The sequence below is a fragment of the Protobothrops mucrosquamatus genome, unplaced genomic scaffold (genome assembly GCF_001527695.2).
Source record: "Protobothrops mucrosquamatus isolate PMUCROS unplaced genomic scaffold, P.Mucros_1.0 scaffold1933, whole genome shotgun sequence".
Taxonomy (NCBI): Eukaryota; Metazoa; Chordata; class Lepidosauria; order Squamata; family Viperidae; genus Protobothrops; species Protobothrops mucrosquamatus.
This window is the reverse complement of record NW_015388054.1, coordinates 159,635-182,573: the sequence shown is the minus strand read 5'-3', so window position 1 is coordinate 182,573 and position 22,939 is coordinate 159,635. Positions and strand designations below refer to the sequence as shown.

The following is a 22,939-nucleotide window of genomic DNA, read 5'->3' as shown; positions in this document are numbered from 1 at the left end:
ACAATAACATTGTATAAGTATTGTTGGATACCCCTGACCCTGTAGGCAAATATGAGAACTATACAATTTGGCTTCATGACTTTCCAGATGTTGGAATGTAATTACCACAGACTCTTAGCCCTTCTCATGCTGGCTGGGCTGAGGAATGTGGTTCAAGATCAACAATATCTGGAAAATTATGTTTCTCACCCGTGTTTTAAAGAATAACAGTTCTCTGTTAGGCTTCTATCAATTTGCTATATTCCTCCATAAGCTTATTTATTGTACCGCTAAAGCCAATTATTTCCTATAAAATATGTACCTGGACTGCTTCTTGATGTTTTTTCAGCTGTTCCAGCATCTGCTGGAACTCTGCCTCTTTCTGCTCAGCTTCTTCCATGGTGGCTTGATTCTGCTCTTCATAGGCCATGGCAACAACAGCCAGGATCAAGTTGATCAGGTAGAAAGAACCCAAGAAAATCACCAGGACAAAAAAGATCATGTATGTTTTGCCAGCAGCACGTAGAGTCTGGGAAAAATAATAGTTGACATTTTAAAACAAATATACAAATGTAATACTCAAGCATCATGCCGCTTATGCTTGGATCACTTGTGTAATATTCTTTTGAAATTAGTATACTTAAGATATTGCTATCCAAATAATTCTCTCTTACCAGCTGATAAAGATTTTCCCAGAAATCCTGAGTCATCAGTCGAAAGAGAGACAAGAAGGCCCAACTGAATGTATCAAAACTTGTATAATCGTAGTTTGGATTCCTTCCAGCTTTTATGCAAAAATAGCCTTCTGGACATTGACTGAAATAAACAAATAAATACATCTGCATTAATTAAGGCTAGAGAAATACCTACCATCTATAGAATTCGTGCTTGCTGAGTATAAAGGGAAGAACTAGACCCAATTTTCTTTCCCAGAGGGTTGTATCCCATCTTTCTGTTCACTTTTTGCCCATTCCCTTAACAAGCTGGAACTTTTAATTCTATGTTTCTCTGCATGAGTGAATCTATCTATTTCAATTTTCCCCAGTTTCTTATGTTTCCATTCCTAAATTCAACTTAATCCATTCCCATATTTAGTCTGTTATATTTTTAAAAGTTTGCCTTAATATTTATTTTTCAAGTACAAATCTATTCATTTTGGTTTACAATTTTAATGTCCACATTTTTTGCAAATAATTGAAATAATGCATTGTATTTTTTCATGAATTGGTTATCTGTGCAGAGTTTTGGTCAATAAACATTCTTTTTCCTGGCCAACTACATTCCAAAATTCAGAGAAAAATAACTGACTTTCACTTCATAAATTACTTAAAAATATAAAATTAGATAAATTCATATTCAAATACTAAATAAGTAACTTTCTCCCTATACTGTACATGCTTGTTGCTTCTTTCTCATTACTGAGGCAATTTTGCATGGGAAATAGCTTCTTCAGAAACAGACTGGAATTCTGGATTTTTCCTGACACTACTACCTTCTTTTTCATCTCTATTATTTATTTATTCATGGAGAAAATCTATGTGATTGCTAGGAGATGAAAATGACTAGATGGCACATAATCAATCAATTATTTATTTCCAGTTCAACATATTTAAATAATGACAGAGCTTACATATGTTAAATAAGTTATAATGTAGAGGCCAACATCAAAACCTGTTGCTGCTATTTTGAAAGTTTAATAAGAGTCTTACCCTGCATCAGTGCTGTTACCACAAAGCAAAGCATCATTTTGTCCTTCCAAAAAATAAAAATTATCTGTGTGAATAAAAACATTAAAAAGAGTTAGCAATCCTAACCCAATCTATATCTACTTTGCTCAATGACCCTTCATTCCTGCAATAATTTTACCAGCAGTTCCTATCCAAAAGGTAGCGAAGTAACAATGCCTAATTGTGACATTTGTGTGTGCAAAAGGACTGAACAAGGAATTCAAATAAAAATTAGACATGGTTGAGTGGTTAAAATGAGGGCATGATGTAAAATTAACTCACAGGAACCATTAAAATTATTGTTGTCTATAAATGGTTCCACCTGCAAATGTTATTCAACAAAGGTCTTGCAAGCTTAATTTCACAGAAGCAAGAAGCCAAGGATATCTGCACTCTAACTGTTGTCCGAACTATGCAAAAGCACTCAGAGACTAGACAAGTTGAATATTTTCAAGTCACTGTTGCCTAAGAATTAAATGCAGTGACACTTAAGAGGCAGATCTGGTCCTCTTAGCTCTTGTAAATCCATTTGGAAGGTGCAACTGTTCTTGAGTTGCAAATAAGCTTGATTTTTGACTGAAAAGTGACTTTTCCCAACTTCTCGATCTCAGTAGGATCCTCCAAATACTTAATTCCAAGTTGTGAGAAATTTTGAAGAACTATTTATAAAGAACTGGGCCAATTTCCTCCCACCACTTTTCATTTTTATTTCCAACTTCATGAGACATTTTTCATCCTGCTATATAGAGGCAAAAAGAAACCAGGTGAAGAGCCCCAAGAATCAAAGAATGAATATATTTTTTTTAAGAACTTTTCTTCCTAACCCATTTATGCAGCTAGTAGCTAGCATGGAGACTCCTAAAGGAAAACAAAACCAAAGGGATCATTGAACAAATCAATCCAGAGGCTTTATTCAAGGTACAAATGGCTGAGATTATCCTACTTCTGATACATTATGTGAAGACCTAGCTCTCTGGAGAAGGCTCTGATGCTGGGAAAGGCAGAACAAAATAGAAGAAGAGGGCAACTAATAAGAAGGTAGATAAACTCAGTTACAGTGGCAATAGGTGCACTGTGGGAAGATCTGAAAGACCAGGGTAGGGATAGATTGTCAGGGAGAAAATATATTTATCTATGTGGTCTCTAAGATTCAACAACAATATGATAGCACATAATCAAAGAAGTGCCTAGAAAATATTCATCCCTCCTAGAAATAGATTATCCCCATGGAAAAAAAAGGAATTATAGCTAACGAAGACTTAGAAGCTATTGTTATAAATTATTTCCTGAACAGCTGGATGAATCATCCTAATCAAACCCAGTAAATGTTGTGATCATTTACGGAACAGGATCTGTGCCCTTCTGCTTTTATACTTGCTTGTCTTCTTTATAGCTATAATTGAAATAATCATAGAAACTACTTCAAATATGGTGAGAAAAAGCATGATAAAAGAACACTAAGGGCAACTATAATCAATATTTTGAACCACAGCATATAGCTATGGATAAAAACTGAAGCTCCTTATAAAGCAGGAGGAGCAGTATTTGAAGAGCAGGATCTCCTGCCTTGGTAAAAAGACTAATTAATACCCTAAACCAGGGGTAGGCAACCTTGACTCTTTTATGACTCATGGACTTCAACTCCCAGAATTCCTGAGCCAGCACAGCTGGCTCAGGAATTCTGGGAGTTGAAGTCCATGAGTCATAAAAGAGCCAAGGTTGCCTACCTCTGCCCTAAACTCTCAATGGATGCTTAGGGATCACTTGCAAGTGCTAATATACAGGAAATTTATTTGGATTTGGCCTCTTTCTACATTCACAATCTTTTGGCATTTGTAATCTTTATCATAACAGCTGTCCAGTCAACCAAGATTAGTGAGCTATCATTTCTCCTCTTTATTGCCCAGCGTTGAGAATGTGAGGAGGAAACAGATAGAAATGAGGAGCAAGAAGTGAATAAAATCTTTACTTTGATTGTGTGTGCATGCTTGTGCTGTAGTATGTGACACTATTGTGCAGGCTGATGATAGAAAGCATACTTCACCAATTTTTAAATTTCTAATGTGCCAATGAAACAGATTAGTTAGCAAGATGCAAAATTTTCCAAGATTACCAAGGAAGACTTATGAATGATAGGGTACCTGGCTCTCTAGTTTATATGGAGCCACATACTTGGAAATGACATTAGATCAGTGGTTCTCAACCTTTTTAATGCTGCGACCCCAACCGGTCGTAAGTCGAGGACTAAACCGGTCGTAAGTCGAGGACTTTCCTTGCCCGGGAGCGCCGCGCATGCGTGGTTCCGCCCCCTGCGCCGGCCGAGGCGTAGCTGGCAAGCGGCAGAGACAGAGCAGGCTGACCACCAGCTGGCCCAGCCCAAGGGAGGTAAGGCACCCGCCGGAAAAGGGGAAAAAATGGCAGACAAAAAAAATGGCGGACAAAAAAAATGGCGGACAGCCTTGTTTGGCGACCCCCGTGAAATGGTCGATCGACCCCAAATGGGGTCCCGACCCACAGGTTGAGAACCACTGCATTAGATAATTCATTTGCTTACTGACTTCCACTCTCAATCTACTCTCATTTGGAGGAAATGTAGATAGACAGAGTTTTATGAGACTGTATAACGCTGCTGAAGGTGAGATCAACTTGATCAACAGTAAAATCGCCGTAAATAAACTTGGTTGTTCAATGGGTTCATCATTTTCAAAACAGCATTCCTAGATCTCTGTGTCTCCCAAGCTTTTTCCTTACTTTTCACACAGTTGGTATCGTTAATGCATTGGGGGGTGGAGGCAGTGGTTTTTCATTTTGAGAGTTCACTATTTAATTATTCTATTGCATATGTATTTTTATTCTGATTTTAAATGGCATGGCAAACTACCCTAGCATAAACGTTTATCATGGGAAAATTGACATGTTTTTTAAAAATAAAACATAGAGAGACATCAGTTGCAATGGCAAATTTAAGACTATAGAGAACATTGGCTAAATCAAGCCAGGGAGGATGGACATGGACAATATTTCATAGTTTGATAAAGTATAGCAGCTTCCATCTCATTGTGTCATAATACTGTCAGTAAATCTGAACCATAATTGTGCAATATCAAGGAATGCCATTAGAAAAAAAGAGAGAAAAATATATTCTTACTTTCATCTTTTATGTATGCATCCCAGTCAAATGGAGTATTATTCAATGTACCGTTTTCTCCAAATGTAGTATTAAATAGATCAGTATCATTAGAATCTGTAGAATTTGGTGGATTCCAAAACAAACATTTATGCCTCAAGTTGCCCATGAACAGTTGGAGTCCTATGAGAGCAAAGACACTCAGACAAAACACTGTCAGAATCATCACATCGGATAGTTTCTTCACAGACTGAATGAGAGCTCCCACAATTGTCTTCAGACCTGGAAGCAGAAGAACATCTTGAGAACAACTGAAAAGACAGATGAAAAAACAACAAAATGGTGATCCCAGTAATGTTAAAGAAACCCTCATGCAGAAGCTCAAATCAATGGCCCTGTTGGTTTGTGAACTAATATTTTAAATGGTTTGTCACTTGTGACAATGTATTTTGTGAGGATGAGGCCCAGAAGTTTATGCTCCTTGAAATTGTGGATGAAAATGTATTGTGCTTCATTAAAAGAAGAATAACTTGTTTTAATGATAAAACAAGTGCGTGTGCTATCATGCTTTTCCCTCACAGAGGAAATTTTCCAATCACACTAAGCCTAAGCACGTTGCACCAAAATAAGGGCTATGGCTATCAATGAAGCTTGCTCCAGCATAAACACGTTTAGGCATATGGATTGGAATGGATTAATGGCTTTTTTTAACTGCCAACTTCTCTTGCCCCAAACCATCAGGTTTATAACACCTTATTCTTCCCTTGAATCAAATTAAGGTAGAAAAAAATGGAATTGGAAAAATAATAGTCTCTTATGCACACATTTTCTTTCTCTCCTCTCTTACATATCTTACTCTGTTATAGTTGACTAATTTCAAATATTTCATGATGCCAAATAACAATTCAGACATTAGTTCCATTAAACTACAAAGGACAAACATATTTTTCCATTTTGCAGGTAAAAAAACAGATGGCTAAACCAAGAGTACATGGTTATGCTTTTGTCACAGCTTGACCTTAAAGCTTGACATTCTATGAGGCAAATCACACAGGCCGTGTTCTGCAGCATGTCATGCAACAATGTGTTAAACGCAAAGGCTGATTTCAAAAATGAACAAGCAAATGGCAAAAAGCAAAGGATCACAAGATTAATTTCTTTCAACACATGATTCCTGCTTTTTTTCTTCTTTGTTCTTTTAAATGAATGAGCAAGCAACGAGGCTTATGGTGAAAAAAATGTATTTTCATCTTCCATGGAGTTCTAAAAAGTCAGCCTCTGGGTTTAACCTAGCTCTCACCTGGGATGACTGATATTGTTTTCAATGCCCGGAGAACTCTGAATGTTCTCAATGCTGAGACATTGCCCAGGTCCACAAACTCTGTCACATATCTGTAATAGGGGAGTTCACACACAAACACAATGACAGGATAAAAAGGAACAGTTGGACAGATACAAGGGACCTAACACCTTACACCATTTACATCTTACCTGGGATTACAGAAATAGTTTTCAAAGCTCTCAATACTCTGAAAGTTCGAAGAGCTGAAACATTGCCTAGGTTTACAAATTCTGTTATATACCTGTAGAATTAAACCACAGTTATTCAGAATTGAGGCAGACTTCAGGGTACTTACTTGGGGACTTCATCAAGACCCCCTGGAAACTTTAGGGGAAAAATAAATATCAACATCTTCCATTAAGAGCTTTTAACAACGATCAGTTTATACATTGGACAACATGTACCCAGGGACCTCAGTGTAAACGTCTATGGATCTAACTAAACCAGGGGTAGTCAACCTTGGCTCTTTTATGACTCGTGGACTTCAGGAATTCTGGGAGTTGAAGTCCACGAGTCCTAAAAGAGCCAAGGTTGACTACCCCTGATCTAACTAAACTAAATAGAAAAATATAAAGCAACAGAAGCTATATTGGTCCATTAGAAAAACAAATGGTTTTATTTTGATCAATCCAAATGACACAACAAATGAACAAGCTATCGTATTCTCCAAAATTATTCATTATGTCAGATATTAAACAAAAATGAATGAGAAAGGATGATGGTCATCATCATCATCACCATCATAATCATCCCAATATTAGGTCAGACATGATTACAGCCTGTATGAATGTATCAGAATGAGGTTCAATCCATGCCAGGTTTTACCTAACATTTTAAGAAAAGGCAAATGATTGCCTCCCCACAGCTCTCAAATCACAAAGACATCAGTCTTTAATCTGTTTTTTTACTACTATTGAAGCTCAAGGGCTTGTGCCCCTTGGCAGAGAAGAGAAAAATAGTTCAACCATTCTTACATCAAGAAACTTAATTCATGATCTTGAGTTCTTGAAAAAATAGTGTTTTTTTCTGTTAGATTTTAGAAAGACAAAATATATAGTTTCTGAAAGAGCTTCTTGGACAGCAAATCTATTAATGTACCATGCATTCTACACTACTAGTTGCTGTACCAGTTACTTTACTATATGAATGTATTTATATGGTTTCACAAAGAAAAAAATATTATTATTGTCCTCAAATCAAACAAGCAAGGAAAAAATAGCAACAATTGTGTATATATTGTAATTACAAATAACAACGATGACAAAAGAATATATTATCTGCTCTGCTTCATTTCCCCCAGCAAAAAATAAATTAGTTCAATAGTTGGATTTACTGATACTATTGAAAATGTATTGGTCATAAAATTGTTTTTATCCTTGATTGATTAAAACACATTTTAATTACAATAGTCTCTATGCTCCTGTATATTATGTTGGAGTACATACGCTGATATTAATATATGTCAATAAAAAGAGGGTGGGAGAAAAAGGAATGGAAAACTTACGCAAATGTAATGACAGTGAAATCAAGCCAGTTCCAAGGATCTCGGAGGAAAGTGAAACCATCTATACAAAAGCCCCTTGCAATTATTTTTATAAGGGATTCAAAGGTATATATTCCTGTGAATGTATATCTGGTAAAAACAAAACAACATATTAACTCTTAATGCAAATGGTTTTTAAATACTCAAATAAGTCAGAATTGCCATCCTAGATCTTACCAAGTCCCCCCTTTGAGGGTGATATGGGGACTCCTTCCTGTATCATTGAAGAAATCAAAAGCACCCATAGAAAAAAGCCCATGCTTTATTCTTTACTTCCCCGACATTAAGGCAACACATGTGTGGGAAGAAACCAAATTATACGCTATCAGGAGATGGTCCTGTGCATTGCATGCAATCGCATAAAAACAAGAAGCCTTGCTGATTCTTCCTGCATGCAGAGACTTACAATATAAGAAGAGGCCTGGCTCCACTCAAAATTTACATGATATAAAGGTGGTAAGCCCTTTCTTTACTGACACTCACAAATGTACCGTTTTTGAACATGAAAATAATGCTAATCCTCCATAAACCAGTCTAGCCTATTTTCTGAACTCTCTACCCTACATCATCTTGTGAGGCTAAAGAATACATTGTGGGAAGAGTTTGTGAAGTATAACAGGAAGATTTTGGAATGGAAAGTGATCAATCAGTTGGATGCATGCAGATTTTTGCTTATTGAAGTTCATTAGATCACAGCTATGCTATAGGTATGTTGTATATGAGCATGCATATGTGCTTATTCTGTTAGGTCTTCTACATCCCACAAAAACACATTCAAACATGCAATTAAGAATAATATTGCACTTACTCTACATTCTTTGTCCAATCAGGGGGCTTACTTAGGGTCATAAATACGCAGTTGGTCAAAATAGTGCACATAATGAGCATGCTGAATAATGTGAGTTATATTATTAAGGAACATATAGTAATGTTTTTTACAATGATAAATAAATACATCTTAATAGATTGTTCTGTTTTAATTAAATATATATGTCCCATAATATAGTTACAATTAAGGGACAATGTATATATATTTCTAAAGATTTAGGATTATATCATATATAAGTAAAATAAAAGCAGTTGAAATGAAAGAAAGTTCCATTTTATTCCACAACAAACTTCTGAATATTTGTTTTGATTTCATTTTTAGAAATGGGCAAAAGGTATCATTAGTAAACTGATGCAGGTGGAATAAAGAATCAGTAACTAAACTGGATACAAAAAAACCATCATAATATATAAAAGGTATATATAATAACACTTTCCAAAATCAATAAATATAAAATTACACACAATTTTGCCAGCAAATCTAGAGGACAACACAAGAGCCAACAGATGGAAGAGGTCAATTTCAGTTTATACAGTATATGAATACCAAAGAAACAATGCAAACCTTTGCACAATATCTGTTACTTCACATTCCAAGAAAATAAGATCTTCCAAACATAGATTAGATCCTATATGGAAAGGGGGATGCCAGATGATCAAGCTGATTTTAGAAAAGGCTGAGGAACAAGGGACATTATTGCTGACACTTAATGGATAATTGAGAAAGCCAAAGAATACCAGAAAAAAGCCAGTATGTGCTTCACTGGTTATAGAAAGATCTTCAATTGTGTTGATTGTGTCAAGCTATGGAATATGCTAGGAAAATGGGAATCCTACAAGATCTCATCTATCAACCATTTAAAGAACCAACATTCAAGAAACATGCTACAGTCTGTGTAGAAACACAATGAAGGCCTTGGAAGAAATATTCTGTGTTGTGTCATGTCTATACCTACAAGGATCAGAACTGTGCAGGCAGTGTTATTCCCTGTGATACTTTATGGAAGCAAAGGGTGGACTTTGAAGATGTAGGATAAAAAGAATATTGATGCTTTTGAAGTTTGATGTTGGAGAAGATTCCTGTGAATACATGGATAGCCAAGAAAACCATCAAATGGATCATTGAACAAATCACTCCAGGCACAAATGATCAGGCTCAAATTACAACCAATCTTTGGACATATTAGGGAAAGACCCAACTCCTCTGAGAAGTTTATAATACTGTAAAAATTAGAAGAAAGGAAGAGGATGACCACTAGCAAGGTAGAGATAGATTTAATTACATCAACAATTTGTGCATCACTAGGAACTTTGGATCACCAAATTGAGGACAGATCATCCTGGAGAAGTTCTATCTACTGTATGTGGTTGCAAGAGTCGCCATCACACTGATGGCACATAATCAATTAATTTTCAACTAATGATTTTAATAGCAATGCATTTTGAAGAAAGAGCTATGATACATACTGTACGTACTTATTCTTATGCATTATTTGCAGCCTCACCATCTGAATACTTTTGTTTACAACTGGGGAGGAGTGCAGATCTCCTCCAGAAAAGAAAAAGAAGTCCTGATATCTAGATATTTCTGGTTTAAGCCAAAATGTAACTACCGTACTAATAAATTTAATATTAAAACATTAGCATTTACTTATTATACTGCGCTATCCTGGTTAAATGGTAGCACTAGAAACTTTGGATTTGCACAGAAATGCTAATATCAAGTGTGGAAGAAGTCCTAACTGCATTTCCAACCCCTGTTTTGCCTTAGCAATGAAACACAATCAGGATTCTGTTCACATAAGAAGCAATATAGAGAATACAGAAAGCTGTCTTTGGTGCCAGTTATTGACAGCAGAAGATCTCCCTGTTGGGACAGGCGTGGGTGTATACAGAAGTGATGATGTGTGTTTAGCGATCTGGGATAAAGGATTTAACCAACTTCCAAACTGACTCACTAACAGGCTGGTAAAGAGGTGATGCACTGCATGGGTAATCTACAACTAAGCTATTTCTGAAGACAAGTCTACCAGAATTCTGAATGCCCCGGTATCCTAATTTCATCACCTACAATAAAATGAAATCAAGTACCAGAGACATATCTCATACCACTGTGCATGACAGCAGAAGGTGGAAAATTTCACTTTTAACTCAATCAAGATGGGCAGAGGTTGCCCTTGTAGTGCGCAAGGGTGGTTTCACACATCCTCAATAAATAGTTGCAGGGTGTTTTTGCCTTGGAGTAAGCAGAACATGTAGATGAGCCTCTAGTGCATTTTACAATGCAAAAAACATTCTTTGTACTCAGTTCTATATAATATGTTTTGCCTGATGATATTCTATTATTTTTATCTAGCTGATAAATGTTAATACTGGGCTATATGTATGACAAAACTGTCCAACAAACTTGCAAACTATCAGTTTCTGGCCAGTACCATTCATACCATTCAGACATTGAAAACATAAAGTTGAATATACCATACAATACAGAAAACTTTGGAATTTCTTATTTATATCATATGCAAAGAACTAGAATATTTAAGTATCATGTTCAATCATTTCTTTATCAGCTTTTTTCAAACAGCCATCCTGTAAAGATGTTTAACATCCAGTTTCTAGAAAAATATCCCCAGAAATAATGACTTATTATCTGACTTTATAATACAATCTATATTTAGTGGAAAAAAATATAGCAACATATATAGGTAGTCCTCGACTTATGACTACAATGGAGCCCAAGATTTATGTTGCTAAAGAGACATTTGTTAAGTAGGTTTTGCCCCATTCTATTACCTTTTTTGCCACAGTTGTTAAGTGAAGCATTGCAGTTGTTAAGTTAGTAACAAGGTTGTTAAGTGAATCTGGTTCCCCATTTACTTTGCTTGTCAGAAGGTTGTAAAGGTGATCACATGACCCCAGGACACTGCAACCACCATAAATATGAACTAGTTGCTAAACATCTGAATTTTGATCATGTGACCCTGGGGAGTCTGCAATGGTTGTATGTGTGAAAAATGGTCATAAGTCACTTTTTTCAGTGCTGTTATAATTTCAAAGGGTCACTAAACAAAATACTGTAAGTCGAGGACTACATGTATATATGACAATGGTTTGATGCAATCTATTCCAGTTTACCATTGATAACTTATAATGGACAATTTTTAAGAACTTAATATATATAGATAATTTAGATTGTGATTATGTAATCACTTACCTTAGGAATCTTTGGAATCCATTGAACTTACTACAGAGTAAACCTGTACAAGGACTATAATAACGCAAAATACTGAGAACTTTTCAAACACTCTTGACTTTGCTTGAAGTCCATCAAAGAATTGGGAGCTTAAACTTAATAGCAAAATGAGCATTCTTGAAGATTCTTGGCATAAGAAAACACTCAATTCTGAAAATGTTTTCACACTGCAGGCCAGTACTTCCTAGCAGGGAATTGCATAAAGACAAGTGAAAGCAGGCATATCTTTCCATGGTGGGACCACCAGTGCTCATTCCCAGAATGCACCTGGCTCTTGAGGCCATTTGCTTATTTGAGTATTCTGTGGACGTTTAGCTGAGCATTTCCATGAATTTTAGATATTCATTTTACATTTAAATAGTTTGCAACAACTTTCTTTTCAACCTAATAAACATTATAGAAATAAGAAATGAAATAACAAGTTACAGTAATAAATTGTTATCTTGAGAAACGTATTTGTTACCAACCATTTGAAAAGGATATGAATGTACCAAAATCTTAATAGCTATTTTTCTAAGAGGGTTGAAAGGAGTTAAAATGTATAGGGCAGGGGTGGCACTGAATCGGAAAATTGCCTTCCCTCTATTCAATACTATAAAAGTCTGGAAGAAAAAAAGAAAAAAGTGAAAGCAAATTAAACATATGCAATGTTATATTAATTTTTCTGTGTTTGCTTTTTCCAAGAAAACCCTGAACCAATCCTTGAACCAACCTTTGTAGTAGAAAGACTTATTATTTACTATATAAACAATATAGCATTTGCCACGGCATGGAAACATAATGTCAAAGGGTAAGTGAGTTGGAAGGAACCTTATCAGTCATCTAGTCCAGAGGTCCCCATTCTGTGGGCTGCAGCCCACTACCGGGGCGTGGCCTATTCACAACGAGGCTGTGTGAGTGGCTGGTTGGTGCGCACGCATGTGTGTGCACGTACAGCCCCACTCACATGAACGTCATGGGAGTTTGGATCCTCAATCACGTGAGCCCCTTCCACAAAACCATCCCCTCTTCTCCCCCTCCTGACCTCCGGGCCACCAATCTCAAAAGGTTGGGGACCCCTGATCTAGTCCAACCCTGCTGCCTCCATTTGAAAAGTTCTAGGTCAGAGGTCCCCAACCTTCTGGGCACCAGGGACCAGTTCCATGGGGAAAGGTTTTTCCACGGACCACAGAGTGCATGGTTTTGTGTGCTGCCTGCATCCCATGGATGGGGCTTTGCTTGTTTGTGTGGACCCGCTGTTGGCATGCTGTGGCCCAGTACTGGTTCACAGATGGGGATTGGGGATCCCTGTTCTAGGTAAACCATTGCAGTTATTGTCAGAAAGTTCCTTCTAATATTCAGAGTCAACCTTCATTCACTTAATTCCAATTCATTGTTCTGGCCTAACTTTCAACAAAGTATAGGCCATTCTCTCTACTGCTGTCTTTTCCCCACCCAAGTCTTCTATTGCAACTTTTAACCTTTTCTCAAGCTTTAATGTTCACATTCTTTCTCATCTTAGTAGTTTCCTTGAACTCTCTCTGGCTTCTTTAATATGTGGTTACTTTTTACAGTAGGATGCCCAGAATTGAACACAATACTCAATTGCTCTCAACAATGCAGAGGTCTATGGAATTATGATCTGCCATGATTTGTATATAATGCTTCTGACAATCCAACCCATTAACATTTTTAGCTCATATTCACACTCTATAGTGGTTCATTAGCATTCTAAAATCCTCTTTCTGTGTACTGTCACAAAACAAAGTCTTCCCAATTTATGCCTTTGAGTTTTCCTATCTATATAGGACTTTATTTCTCACAGCTGAATATCATGCCGTTTGAGCTAATCTTCCTTAAGCTTGCCAAGTTTACTTTGAATTATCAAGTTCTCCTTTTAATGTTTAGTATTCCTCCTAGATTTGCAAATCGGCATTTTCTTCCATCTCATTCTCAGAATCATTTTAAAAAATATCGAATAGCACAAAGCCAAACTGGAGGTCTGAAAAATCCTAGTTAATCTTTCTTTTCAGGTCAATGCAGAACTTTTACAAGAACCATTTGAGTAGTTGTTCAACTAGTTGCAAATTCACTGGATTGCAATAATCTCTTGCTCACATTTATTCATTTTATCCACAACAATATCATGCAACAATATGCAATATCATGACTACCAATTCACTTCAATTAAAATACACAGTGTTCAGTTTATTCACCAAACTAGTCATTCCACTGGAGTAGAGTTACTGACCTTATAACTTTAGACAAACCCATACTTGCTCTTGGTAACGGTAGTATTTGTTTCTGAGTGTCTGTAGACTATTCCATGTCAATCTATCTTTATTGATTCCCACACCAAGTTCCAAATTCACTTTTGAGTCAGCTTCTCTAGTTCCTTCTTTGATGGCCTTCGGTCAGCAGGCAAAACCTACTTTCTTTAGACAGACATTTAAGCTTCTTGCATTGATTATCAATTGTTCTTTGTTTAATTTTAGCAGTCTCTTGCTTTTATTTGGTCTTTGTGGAAAGTAATTTGTTTCTGGATAAACTATTTTTATATATTTTAAATTTATGTTTAACAGCTATTAGACTCTTAGAGGGATATAGATGTAAACAACTACATAAACTTCACCTTTTACATAAATAGCTTCAACATTTTAGGAATTGATTTAATGTGAAGATTTTACTTTTTAAAGGTTTGCCTGGCTGTGTTACTCAAAATATAAAAAAGCAGCAGCCTCTAGTGCAGTAAACACATGTTATTTTATGAGGAATTATATTAAAATAATGTAGTATTAAAAACCCATGGGGCACAGCCAATCTGGACTGGTCACCAGGATCAGAGGTTTAGTCTTCTGAGCTTACAGACTTCTGCTACAGGCCCATCTTCAGGCAACTTCTATCTCACTAGAATGTGAGAGAGAAAAGTGGTAGTCTGTTTTCTGTAAACTAAGCCATGGATCTCTGGTGCTAATAGTTTGTGTCTAAACAATAAACTCTATGTGAGAACCAAAAGCAAAATGAGAACCAAAGCATATGAAAGACATATTCTTTATACAGAATAACTGTTATCAATAAATAATTTAGCTAAGTGGCCAAAAGAATCATAAAAATTGGACATTTTGAAAGTATGATACAATCTGCATTAGGAGCAATGTATAGAATTAAATGGGGGCAGGTGGGTCAAGTGAAAGTCGCATCAAGAGATGGCCTCAACTTACATATACTTTAAGAATATGGATAAAAGTTAAGATACGATGCAATCTACTGTATGTGACATTACTGCACATTGCATCTAAAATAAACCCAGCTTAAGAGTTCACTTTTAATCTAAACTCATCTCCAAGTAATTGGCACTTATATAAATGCCACCATGGGTAGAGTTAATACTGGAAAATTCTAGATCAGATGAGCTTCCAGTCAAAGTATATTCCTTTCCTGATGGCCCTTGACTATCCCCATAACCATTTTTGTGGCTGCTCAGCAAATATCCTCTCTTTCCTCTCCATGAGCCAATGAGCTCTCCTTTGACTGGAAGCCCCAAAACAATCAACCACTCAGTTCCTATTTCCTTTTTCTTCCTTTGTAACGTATTAGTATGTGGCAATGAGGAAATAAAGGAACCCCCTGATCAGCCACTACACGGAGGAAGTGGCAATGCTGGTTCTCACTGTCATAATGAAGACCTGGGAGGGCAAATTGGAATGGCTTCAAAGTGTGACAGGAGGGTTTGGCTAGGATAGGAAATCCCTGGAGGTAGATAATCCCATCAGTGGCTTTAAGTACAGTGTTATAAAACTGTTTTTGCAGCTTTCTCTTTAATGGGCTATGAAGGAATATTCAATTGGTTCAGCTTCTCAAGAGCCACTTGATGGTGTGAACAACTAAGATGACTTTATTTATTTACTTAATCGATTTACATGACTTTCAATCTTGAAAATGCAACTCTGGGCAGCTAATAACATATTAAATACAATAAGAAAAAAATAGCAAAAGGATAAAAACCTACAATGATAGCTGGAAACAAAGTCAATAAACAACCAACAAAAACATCTTGCAGGCCACCTAACCTTTCAACCCCCGTGCTCTGGAGCACATACAGATATTTAGCACTTCGTGAAAGAGCAGCAGAGTTGGGACCAATCTAACCTTCAGTCATATAGTGTGCCAGAATAAAGGTGTCGAGACCAAAATGGCTTGCTTCTCATTAGACCGCATTGGAGAGAAGGAGTGTGTCCTTTACATCAGTCTTGGTGGAAAGGGTAGAAATAATTAGGGTGAGGTGGTTTCACAAATAATCCAACCCCATGGTAGGAAGGGATTTATCAAAGATAACAAGCACTTGGATTCCAATCCGAAGCACACTGGCAGTCAGTTACAGAGCAGAGGTGTAATATGTGTGCAGTAAGGTACACATATAACTGCACTCTGGACCAGTTGAAGTTTCTAGATTGTCTTCAAGGACAGCCGCAGGTAGAGTGAGTTGTAGTAATCCACCCAGAAGGTGACTAAGTTGTGAGAGACTGTGAACAGTGTTTCCTGGGCCACAAATGGTATACTAAAGGAAGTTGCACAAAAGCTCTCAAGGTCACTGCCACTTACTCCTCAGGAAGAGCAAATGGGAGCTGTGAATTCAGGAAAGGCCCCAGCCTGAACACCAGTTTTGTTTGATCCAGGGGACCCTAAAACCCAATGCTTCTCATTCTTATCAGAGGTGAGCTGAAGCCTTTCTTTTTCATCCAGATTCCTACATAGCAATAGTAACAGCACTTAGACATACTGCATAAACTGCTTCACAGTGCTTTACAGTGCTTTAAGCGGTTTACAGGGTCAGCATATTGCCCCCAACAATCTGGGTCTTCATTTTACCGACCTCAGAAGGATGAAAGGCTGAGTTAACTTTGAGCTGGTGAGCTGGCAGTGGGCAAAGTCAGCCTGCAATACAGGTAGTCCTCGACTTACGACCACAATTGAGCCCAAAATTTCTGTTGCTAAGTGAGACGTTTGTTAAGTGAGTTTTGCCCCATTTTACGACCTTACTGGTAACAATTGTTAAGTGAATCACTGCAGTTGTTAAAGTTAGCAATATGATTGTTAAGTGAATCCAGCTTCCCCATTGACTTTGCTTGTCAGAAGGTCGCAAAAGGTGATCACATGACTCCGGGACCCTACTACTGTCATAAGTATAAGCCAATTGCCAAGCGTCTGAATTTTGATCATGTGACCACGGGGATGCTGCAATGGTCTTAAGTGTGAGAAATGGTCATAAGTTACTTTTTTCAGTGTCGTCATAACTTTGAACGGTCACTAAATGAACTGTTGTAAATCAAGGACTACCTGTACTGCATTCTAACCACTCCGACACCACAGCTCCAGACACTGCTCCAGACACTAAGACAGATCCTACGCATCCTCCAGACACTGAGACAGAACCTACACAGGAGCACTTGTTGGCCTGGGGCAGAGATGTAGATGCTGTGGTTTCATGTAGAAGTTAAACAGGAGGGAGAAGCACATGAAGTCCTATGTTAATCCACAGCGAAGAGGCGGTAGAATAGATCTCTCATCCTCCGTACATACCAACTGAACTAATCCTGAAGGAAAGAGGAGAACCAGCATATAACTGTGCCTCTCATTCTTATCCCCTGAAGTCAGTCCAGACAGATACCATGGTCAATGATCTCAAACACTGCTGAGAGATAAGAGTAAGGATGGATGCACTTCTCCCATCTCACTTCTGCAAGAGATCATTCCAAGTGAATGATGCCATTTCAGATCCATTCCAGATCTGAAACCCGACTGAAACCTTCAGATAATCCAGATAGGTCAAAAGTTATCTAAATCTAGCAATGGCATCTGGATGAGAGGATAAGATGTTCCCTGGATCTAGCAATGGCATCCTGATGAGAGGATAAGATGTTCCCTCTTTCAGTAACAGCAGGAATACACCCATTCTCAAGGATGAATTCACCACCTTTGGTATGCAACTGCATATTGTCTCCCTGGAAACTTTAGCTAATCAGGAGGAACATGGATTCAATACATAAGTGGCCATGGTAACAATTCCAAGAATCCTGACCTTGACCTTGGCCTCTCTACAGGACCTGCCTCAGGGCAGAAGTCCAACCTGGAGTATATCTGACCTTATCTGACAGAAGCGTCATATATTCCTGAAGAAAAACTTCAATTATTCTAAACAGGAATGATGGGCAGCTATCTGTAAATTCAATAAGGGTGGGAAAATATTGATGTTTTGCTGCCCTTAATATCATAAGTTAGGTGTAATGAGTACTGACTAGCGGCTCTAACTCATGCTTGGTTGGGCTCACCCCTTATTCTCTGGTTCTCTAGGCATATATTCTCACACTTCATCTTTCTCAGCTTCTCAGTAATCCAAGGGCAGCTTTTGGGATCCTCAAAAGGAGAGATCCAAAGCCCCAACAACCCTCTCATTCCAAGCAGCAACTAAGGCTTGGGCCGAACTGTGCACCAGACTTCAAATCCACCCACCAAACTCCCCTGAAATCCAGTAGGGTCTATTAGTTGTCTAGGATGGACCAATCAAATAGAGGAATCAATCAGAAAGTGCTCTGAAAACAATAGGGGAATGAAGGTGATCTCCTCCAGTATCACACTACCGTGGCTGTGACACAAAAAAACAGTTCTGGCACACGATCATCACTATATTTTAGGCTTTCAATGACCTAGGTCAGCTGTATGACTAACATGGTGACCGTGAATTCCCAAGCTACCTCAGACTCCAGCTCCAGGGAAGGAAAGTTGAAGTTCCCTAGATTACAGTATAAGCCTGGGGAACTACACCACCAGCCCAGCCAATGGGCTCGGGCAGGGAGGCTGCAACACTGCAGGGAGTCTGATACAAGAACAACAATCCCATCTAATAGCAATAGCAATAACAATATCAATAGCACTTAGACTTATATACCGCTTCACGGTGCTTTCACAGCCCTATCTAAACGGTTTACTGAGTCAGCATATTCCCCCACCAATCTGGGTCCTCATTTTGCCAACCTTGGAAGGATGCAAGGCTGAATCAATCTTGAGCTGCTCAGAATTGAACTCCTTGAGGGAACAAGTGAGTTAGCCTGCAGTGCTGCATTCTAACCACTGCACCACCACGGCTCTCATGCCTGCAGTCCAAATTAACAACAGGATTTTGTACCTATTTATCTGTAGAGCAGCACCTCTTGGAATAACCCAAATGACCAGAGCTTATCCACCACCACTGTCCTAAGGGCGAAGTACATTTCAGAGAGGGGATCTGCCCCAGATGCTCAGCCAGTTCTCAGTTAAGCACATCTAGTTGGTTCTCTCATCCATGATCACAGATGAAAAAGGCCTTAGTACAGGCTGCTACTGAATGCCAGGTTGTTACTGTAGCAACTTTCTGTGCCGATCTCAGAACAGCACAGTAATCATCTTGCAGAAAGGACCAACTTCATTTATAAATAATCTACCATAAAACAGATTATAATTTTTAGACTCGTCTTCTAACATTACTCACACATTGTGATCTGTCTTTTAATTTTGCTGGGGAACTTTCTTAGTCATCTTTGAAATATACATTTTCAGTGATTTGTTAGGACCACTTTCCTATGCAGCACAAATAAAAAGCTATGCAGTATAACAGTTCTTCATATCCAAAAGTACAGATGTGTATCAACAAAAGGAACCTTGTGCAAACTGTAGATTGTATATTGACCAGAAAACCTGAAAGGGTGGCTATCAAAGCAGACACTCAGTAGGAGAGAAAGAGGCAACACAAATGATAATGTGAAATACTCACTTTTGTATTAACATAAAATGGATCCAGGTCTTCCAAGGGAGTAGCGACCATTCCAGAAGGGATGTCACCATAAATAAATGGCAGTGATTTGCCAGCCTCCAAGTCTCTACTTGGTTTTGGCCCATTTTCGTCATTGTCTTTATGGTCTTGTTTGGACTGCTTGGCTTTTTCTGCAACAATGCGTTGTTCGATAGCTGCAAGAGACTCTCTAGTGAAGTAGTGAAAGCTGTCCGGACCTGGTGGTACAAGCACTGGCTGCTCCATCTTGTCATCCTGCACATTTTAATTACTAGTTATTCTCTTGCATAAGGAAGTACTGAAGAAAAGAGAAAAACGAGAAAGATTAAAAACCGGATGTGACTAAGGAGTGAATCAATAAAAAAAAACCCATCACGTCTTCATTAATATGCAAAAAAATAATTACATCTTTAGAGTAACAAAATGAAGACTTTAAATATTTACCTATTTACTTTTGATGGGAATTCTTATGGGCTGATAAGATTGTTAGCTGTTTTGTTTTGTTTTTCCCCCCTCTTGACAAACCTCTGTAGTTTTAACGGTGACCTAACCAGTCAAAATTGATCAGAAAACATTTATGTTGGCATGAAGGTTCAGGGACTGGAAGACATTATTTGCTGAATCTGTTTGACATGGAGCTGTCAAACAATACTAGGACTCTACCATGAGGCTTTTTAGAAGGCATTGAGGGGGGGGGATTTCCTAACAGCAGTGGACAGTAGATATGAGCCTAGTTGCTTCTTGACTGTGCTTCTATCAAAGGGGTATTCTACAAGCTGAACATTTTTAAAACTGCAAGCAACGTGAAGGATTGTACTATCTGAGGATATGCAAATATGCTTTCACTGCAATCAGTATTTTATTAATTATAAAACATGAGAAAGTTATTCTAATATAGAAGCCCAAAGGAAAGGACTAGTTAATTAAACCACAATTGTTAATTACAAAAAGGTTTCATTCAGCATTTTCTCCGTCCATTTATTTTGATTTTCAGAATCAGGTCAGAAAGGGGGTGGGGTGGGGTGGGGTAGAAAATCCATTGGATGTTATATTCTCTATCTGAAGCTGTCATAAAAAAAATCAAGTTGATATATGGGAAAGAGCAGTCTGCGAGCAGATGGGTTTTATTTCTTTTAATGGATCTAATATATTATTTTGGAAATGTGCCTAACAGGAATATAACATATTACCATAAACACAGCATGTGGCCAAAGGTCAGTAAAGCCATGAGGTATGTGGGGAAGATAATAACTGATGGGAAGGACTAGCTTGCTCTACATCTTTTATGCTGGTGAATGGTTTCTTTAGTTTTGCAGATTTCAGAGGCTTAGTGGGTAGAAGGAAAAGATCTCCTCACCTCTAGAGAATAAAATTCTGCGACTGCTGTCTCATCATTGGCAGTCTGCCTTGAAGTAGGCCTGTGATTATTAGTGCCAGAGCACTTAGCCAGAAAAAGAAAAAATGAGGAATAGCAGAGAAGCACAAAATTGAACCTGGTCAGAAGAAAGACTAGGGTTGAGAAAAGATACTGAAAGAAGCACATGAGCCCCAGAAGTAAATACATTCATTAAAAAAGCAAAACGGAAGGCAAAGCAGAGTAACAAGAGAAGGAAGAAGGAGGGGGTGGAGGAGGAGGAGGAAAAGGAAAATAAAGTAAAAAAAAAAACCTTTCACAATTATGTAAGAGGAATAATTTTATTGATCAGATCTCTCTTTCAGTTGCCAGTATTTGGAGGCAAAGGGGGAAAAAAAACCTTAATGGAAGCGGGAAAAGCCCTACGCTGCAAAAACAGCTAATGGATCCTTAATGCACTTGCAGAATAAGTAAGGACTGGGTTTCAAAGGTCTCCCTTGACCGCATCTGTTAAATGGATGCATTTCAGTATAGCTCCGATTTAACATCTGAATACAGTAAACATTTAAAGGAGTATAAGGAATATTTCACTTAAATCACAATTTCATTTTTTTTCAAATATTATAACTATGAACCAATAAAGTATTAAATATAATCACAGTGGTCTGGAATGCCATCTATATTTTCTCACAGAACTGTAATAATTGATGGTTCTGTTTAATTGGCAATGTTTTGCATTGCCCTGTACATTTATTAATTAATGTCATTTTCAGCCTTCATACATAGGGCCTGCATTTGTTTCAGCATGGGACATACTATTATGAATGGAGCAAAGGTTGGATAATTAACTACAATATTGTAGTTTGATTTGATTTGGTTTTACAAATCAAACCAACTAAGCAGAGGCATTCTGTAGAATAATTCTGTAATTTTGCAAGCATTCCCTGGTAATGATACTAAAATGGTTGCCCCAGATTTCTTAATGAACATTAAGTTATTAAAATATATTATTTTGTGGTTATTAATATCATTACTATTATTATAAATAATTTAAGAGTCCAGTTCATTATCAGATAATGAAAAAATCCTAACTCTTAATTCTTGCTATTATATGAAAGGCTCACTTGGAACTTTTACTGGACAAATGAGTTATTTGTTCCAAGTACCATGCAATTTGTCGCAGTCAGTCAGTGTTACAAAGCAAAATTGTGCAGTTGTTGATCCTGACCACATTCTCCAAAGCAATTAGCAGGGCCTTTAATCATAGTATGAACACCTTGGCCACCTCCTGTTTGTTTGTTTGTTTAGCATCCCAATGATGTACTTTTGAGAGAGAGTTTAAGTCATCCTGACATATTCCAGGTTTGATCCACTTTGACTCATGTAGCAAAGCAAGGGAGATGGTACAGTTATCTGTTAAGTCTCTCTCTCTCTCTCTCTCACACACACACACACATACACACACACACACACACACCAAGCCCCATTCCAGCTTCATTGCACTAATTTCCACACAATTTCCTGCCAGTTGATAGCATCCAGAGAGCAGGAAAGCAGCACCCAGAGGATTTTATCAATTGCTTTGTTTAATATGTCCTGCATGAAGCAAAAACAAGACACCATTTAATAGCAAAATAAATGGTGGACAATACTAGCATAATATAATTAGCAATGGAAAAGCAAATTTTGTGCCAGTGTAATTTTCTGCTGGAACAAGACCTGGTCCTTTTAACTGGGCAGTAAAGAAAGGCTTGTAGAAATGTCCAGCCCCATACAGCTGTGCAAGACTAAAACTTCTGGCAGGTTTCTTGATGGTCTGTTTGAGGTCAACGTCAAATCTTGGAAATGGCAACAGGAATTCCCACCTCGTTTTTAATGAGTTAATTAAGGTGACATTTCTTGGAATATTTTGAGATGCTTTGCTCTAGATTTCTCCCATGGGGGCTAAACTATTGTCTGCAAGGTAAGCTACCTACCAACTC

The 22,939-nt window shown here is 37.7% G+C and overlaps 1 protein-coding gene across 1 annotated transcript in view; it reads right to left on the bottom strand.

Annotated features, from left to right (window-relative positions):
* The window catches only part of SCN1A (sodium voltage-gated channel alpha subunit 1), a 59,602-nt gene extending 39,753 nt beyond the window's left edge, over nt 1–19,849 (bottom strand). Inside the window, exons 1-9 of the mRNA XM_015823637.1 lie at nt 19,586–19,849; nt 12,283–12,401; nt 8,527–8,616; nt 7,680–7,808; nt 6,134–6,225; nt 4,855–5,115; nt 1,689–1,752; nt 654–795; nt 302–508 (exon numbers count right to left, since the gene is read on the bottom strand). Coding sequence (XP_015679123.1) covers nt 302–508; nt 654–795; nt 1,689–1,752; nt 4,855–5,115; nt 6,134–6,225; nt 7,680–7,808; nt 8,527–8,616; nt 12,283–12,401; nt 19,586–19,849 — 1,368 coding nt within the window. The remainder of the gene's footprint in view (nt 1–301; nt 509–653; nt 796–1,688; nt 1,753–4,854; nt 5,116–6,133; nt 6,226–7,679; nt 7,809–8,526; nt 8,617–12,282; nt 12,402–19,585) is intronic.
* Between the last annotated feature and the right edge of the window lie 3,090 nt (nt 19,850–22,939).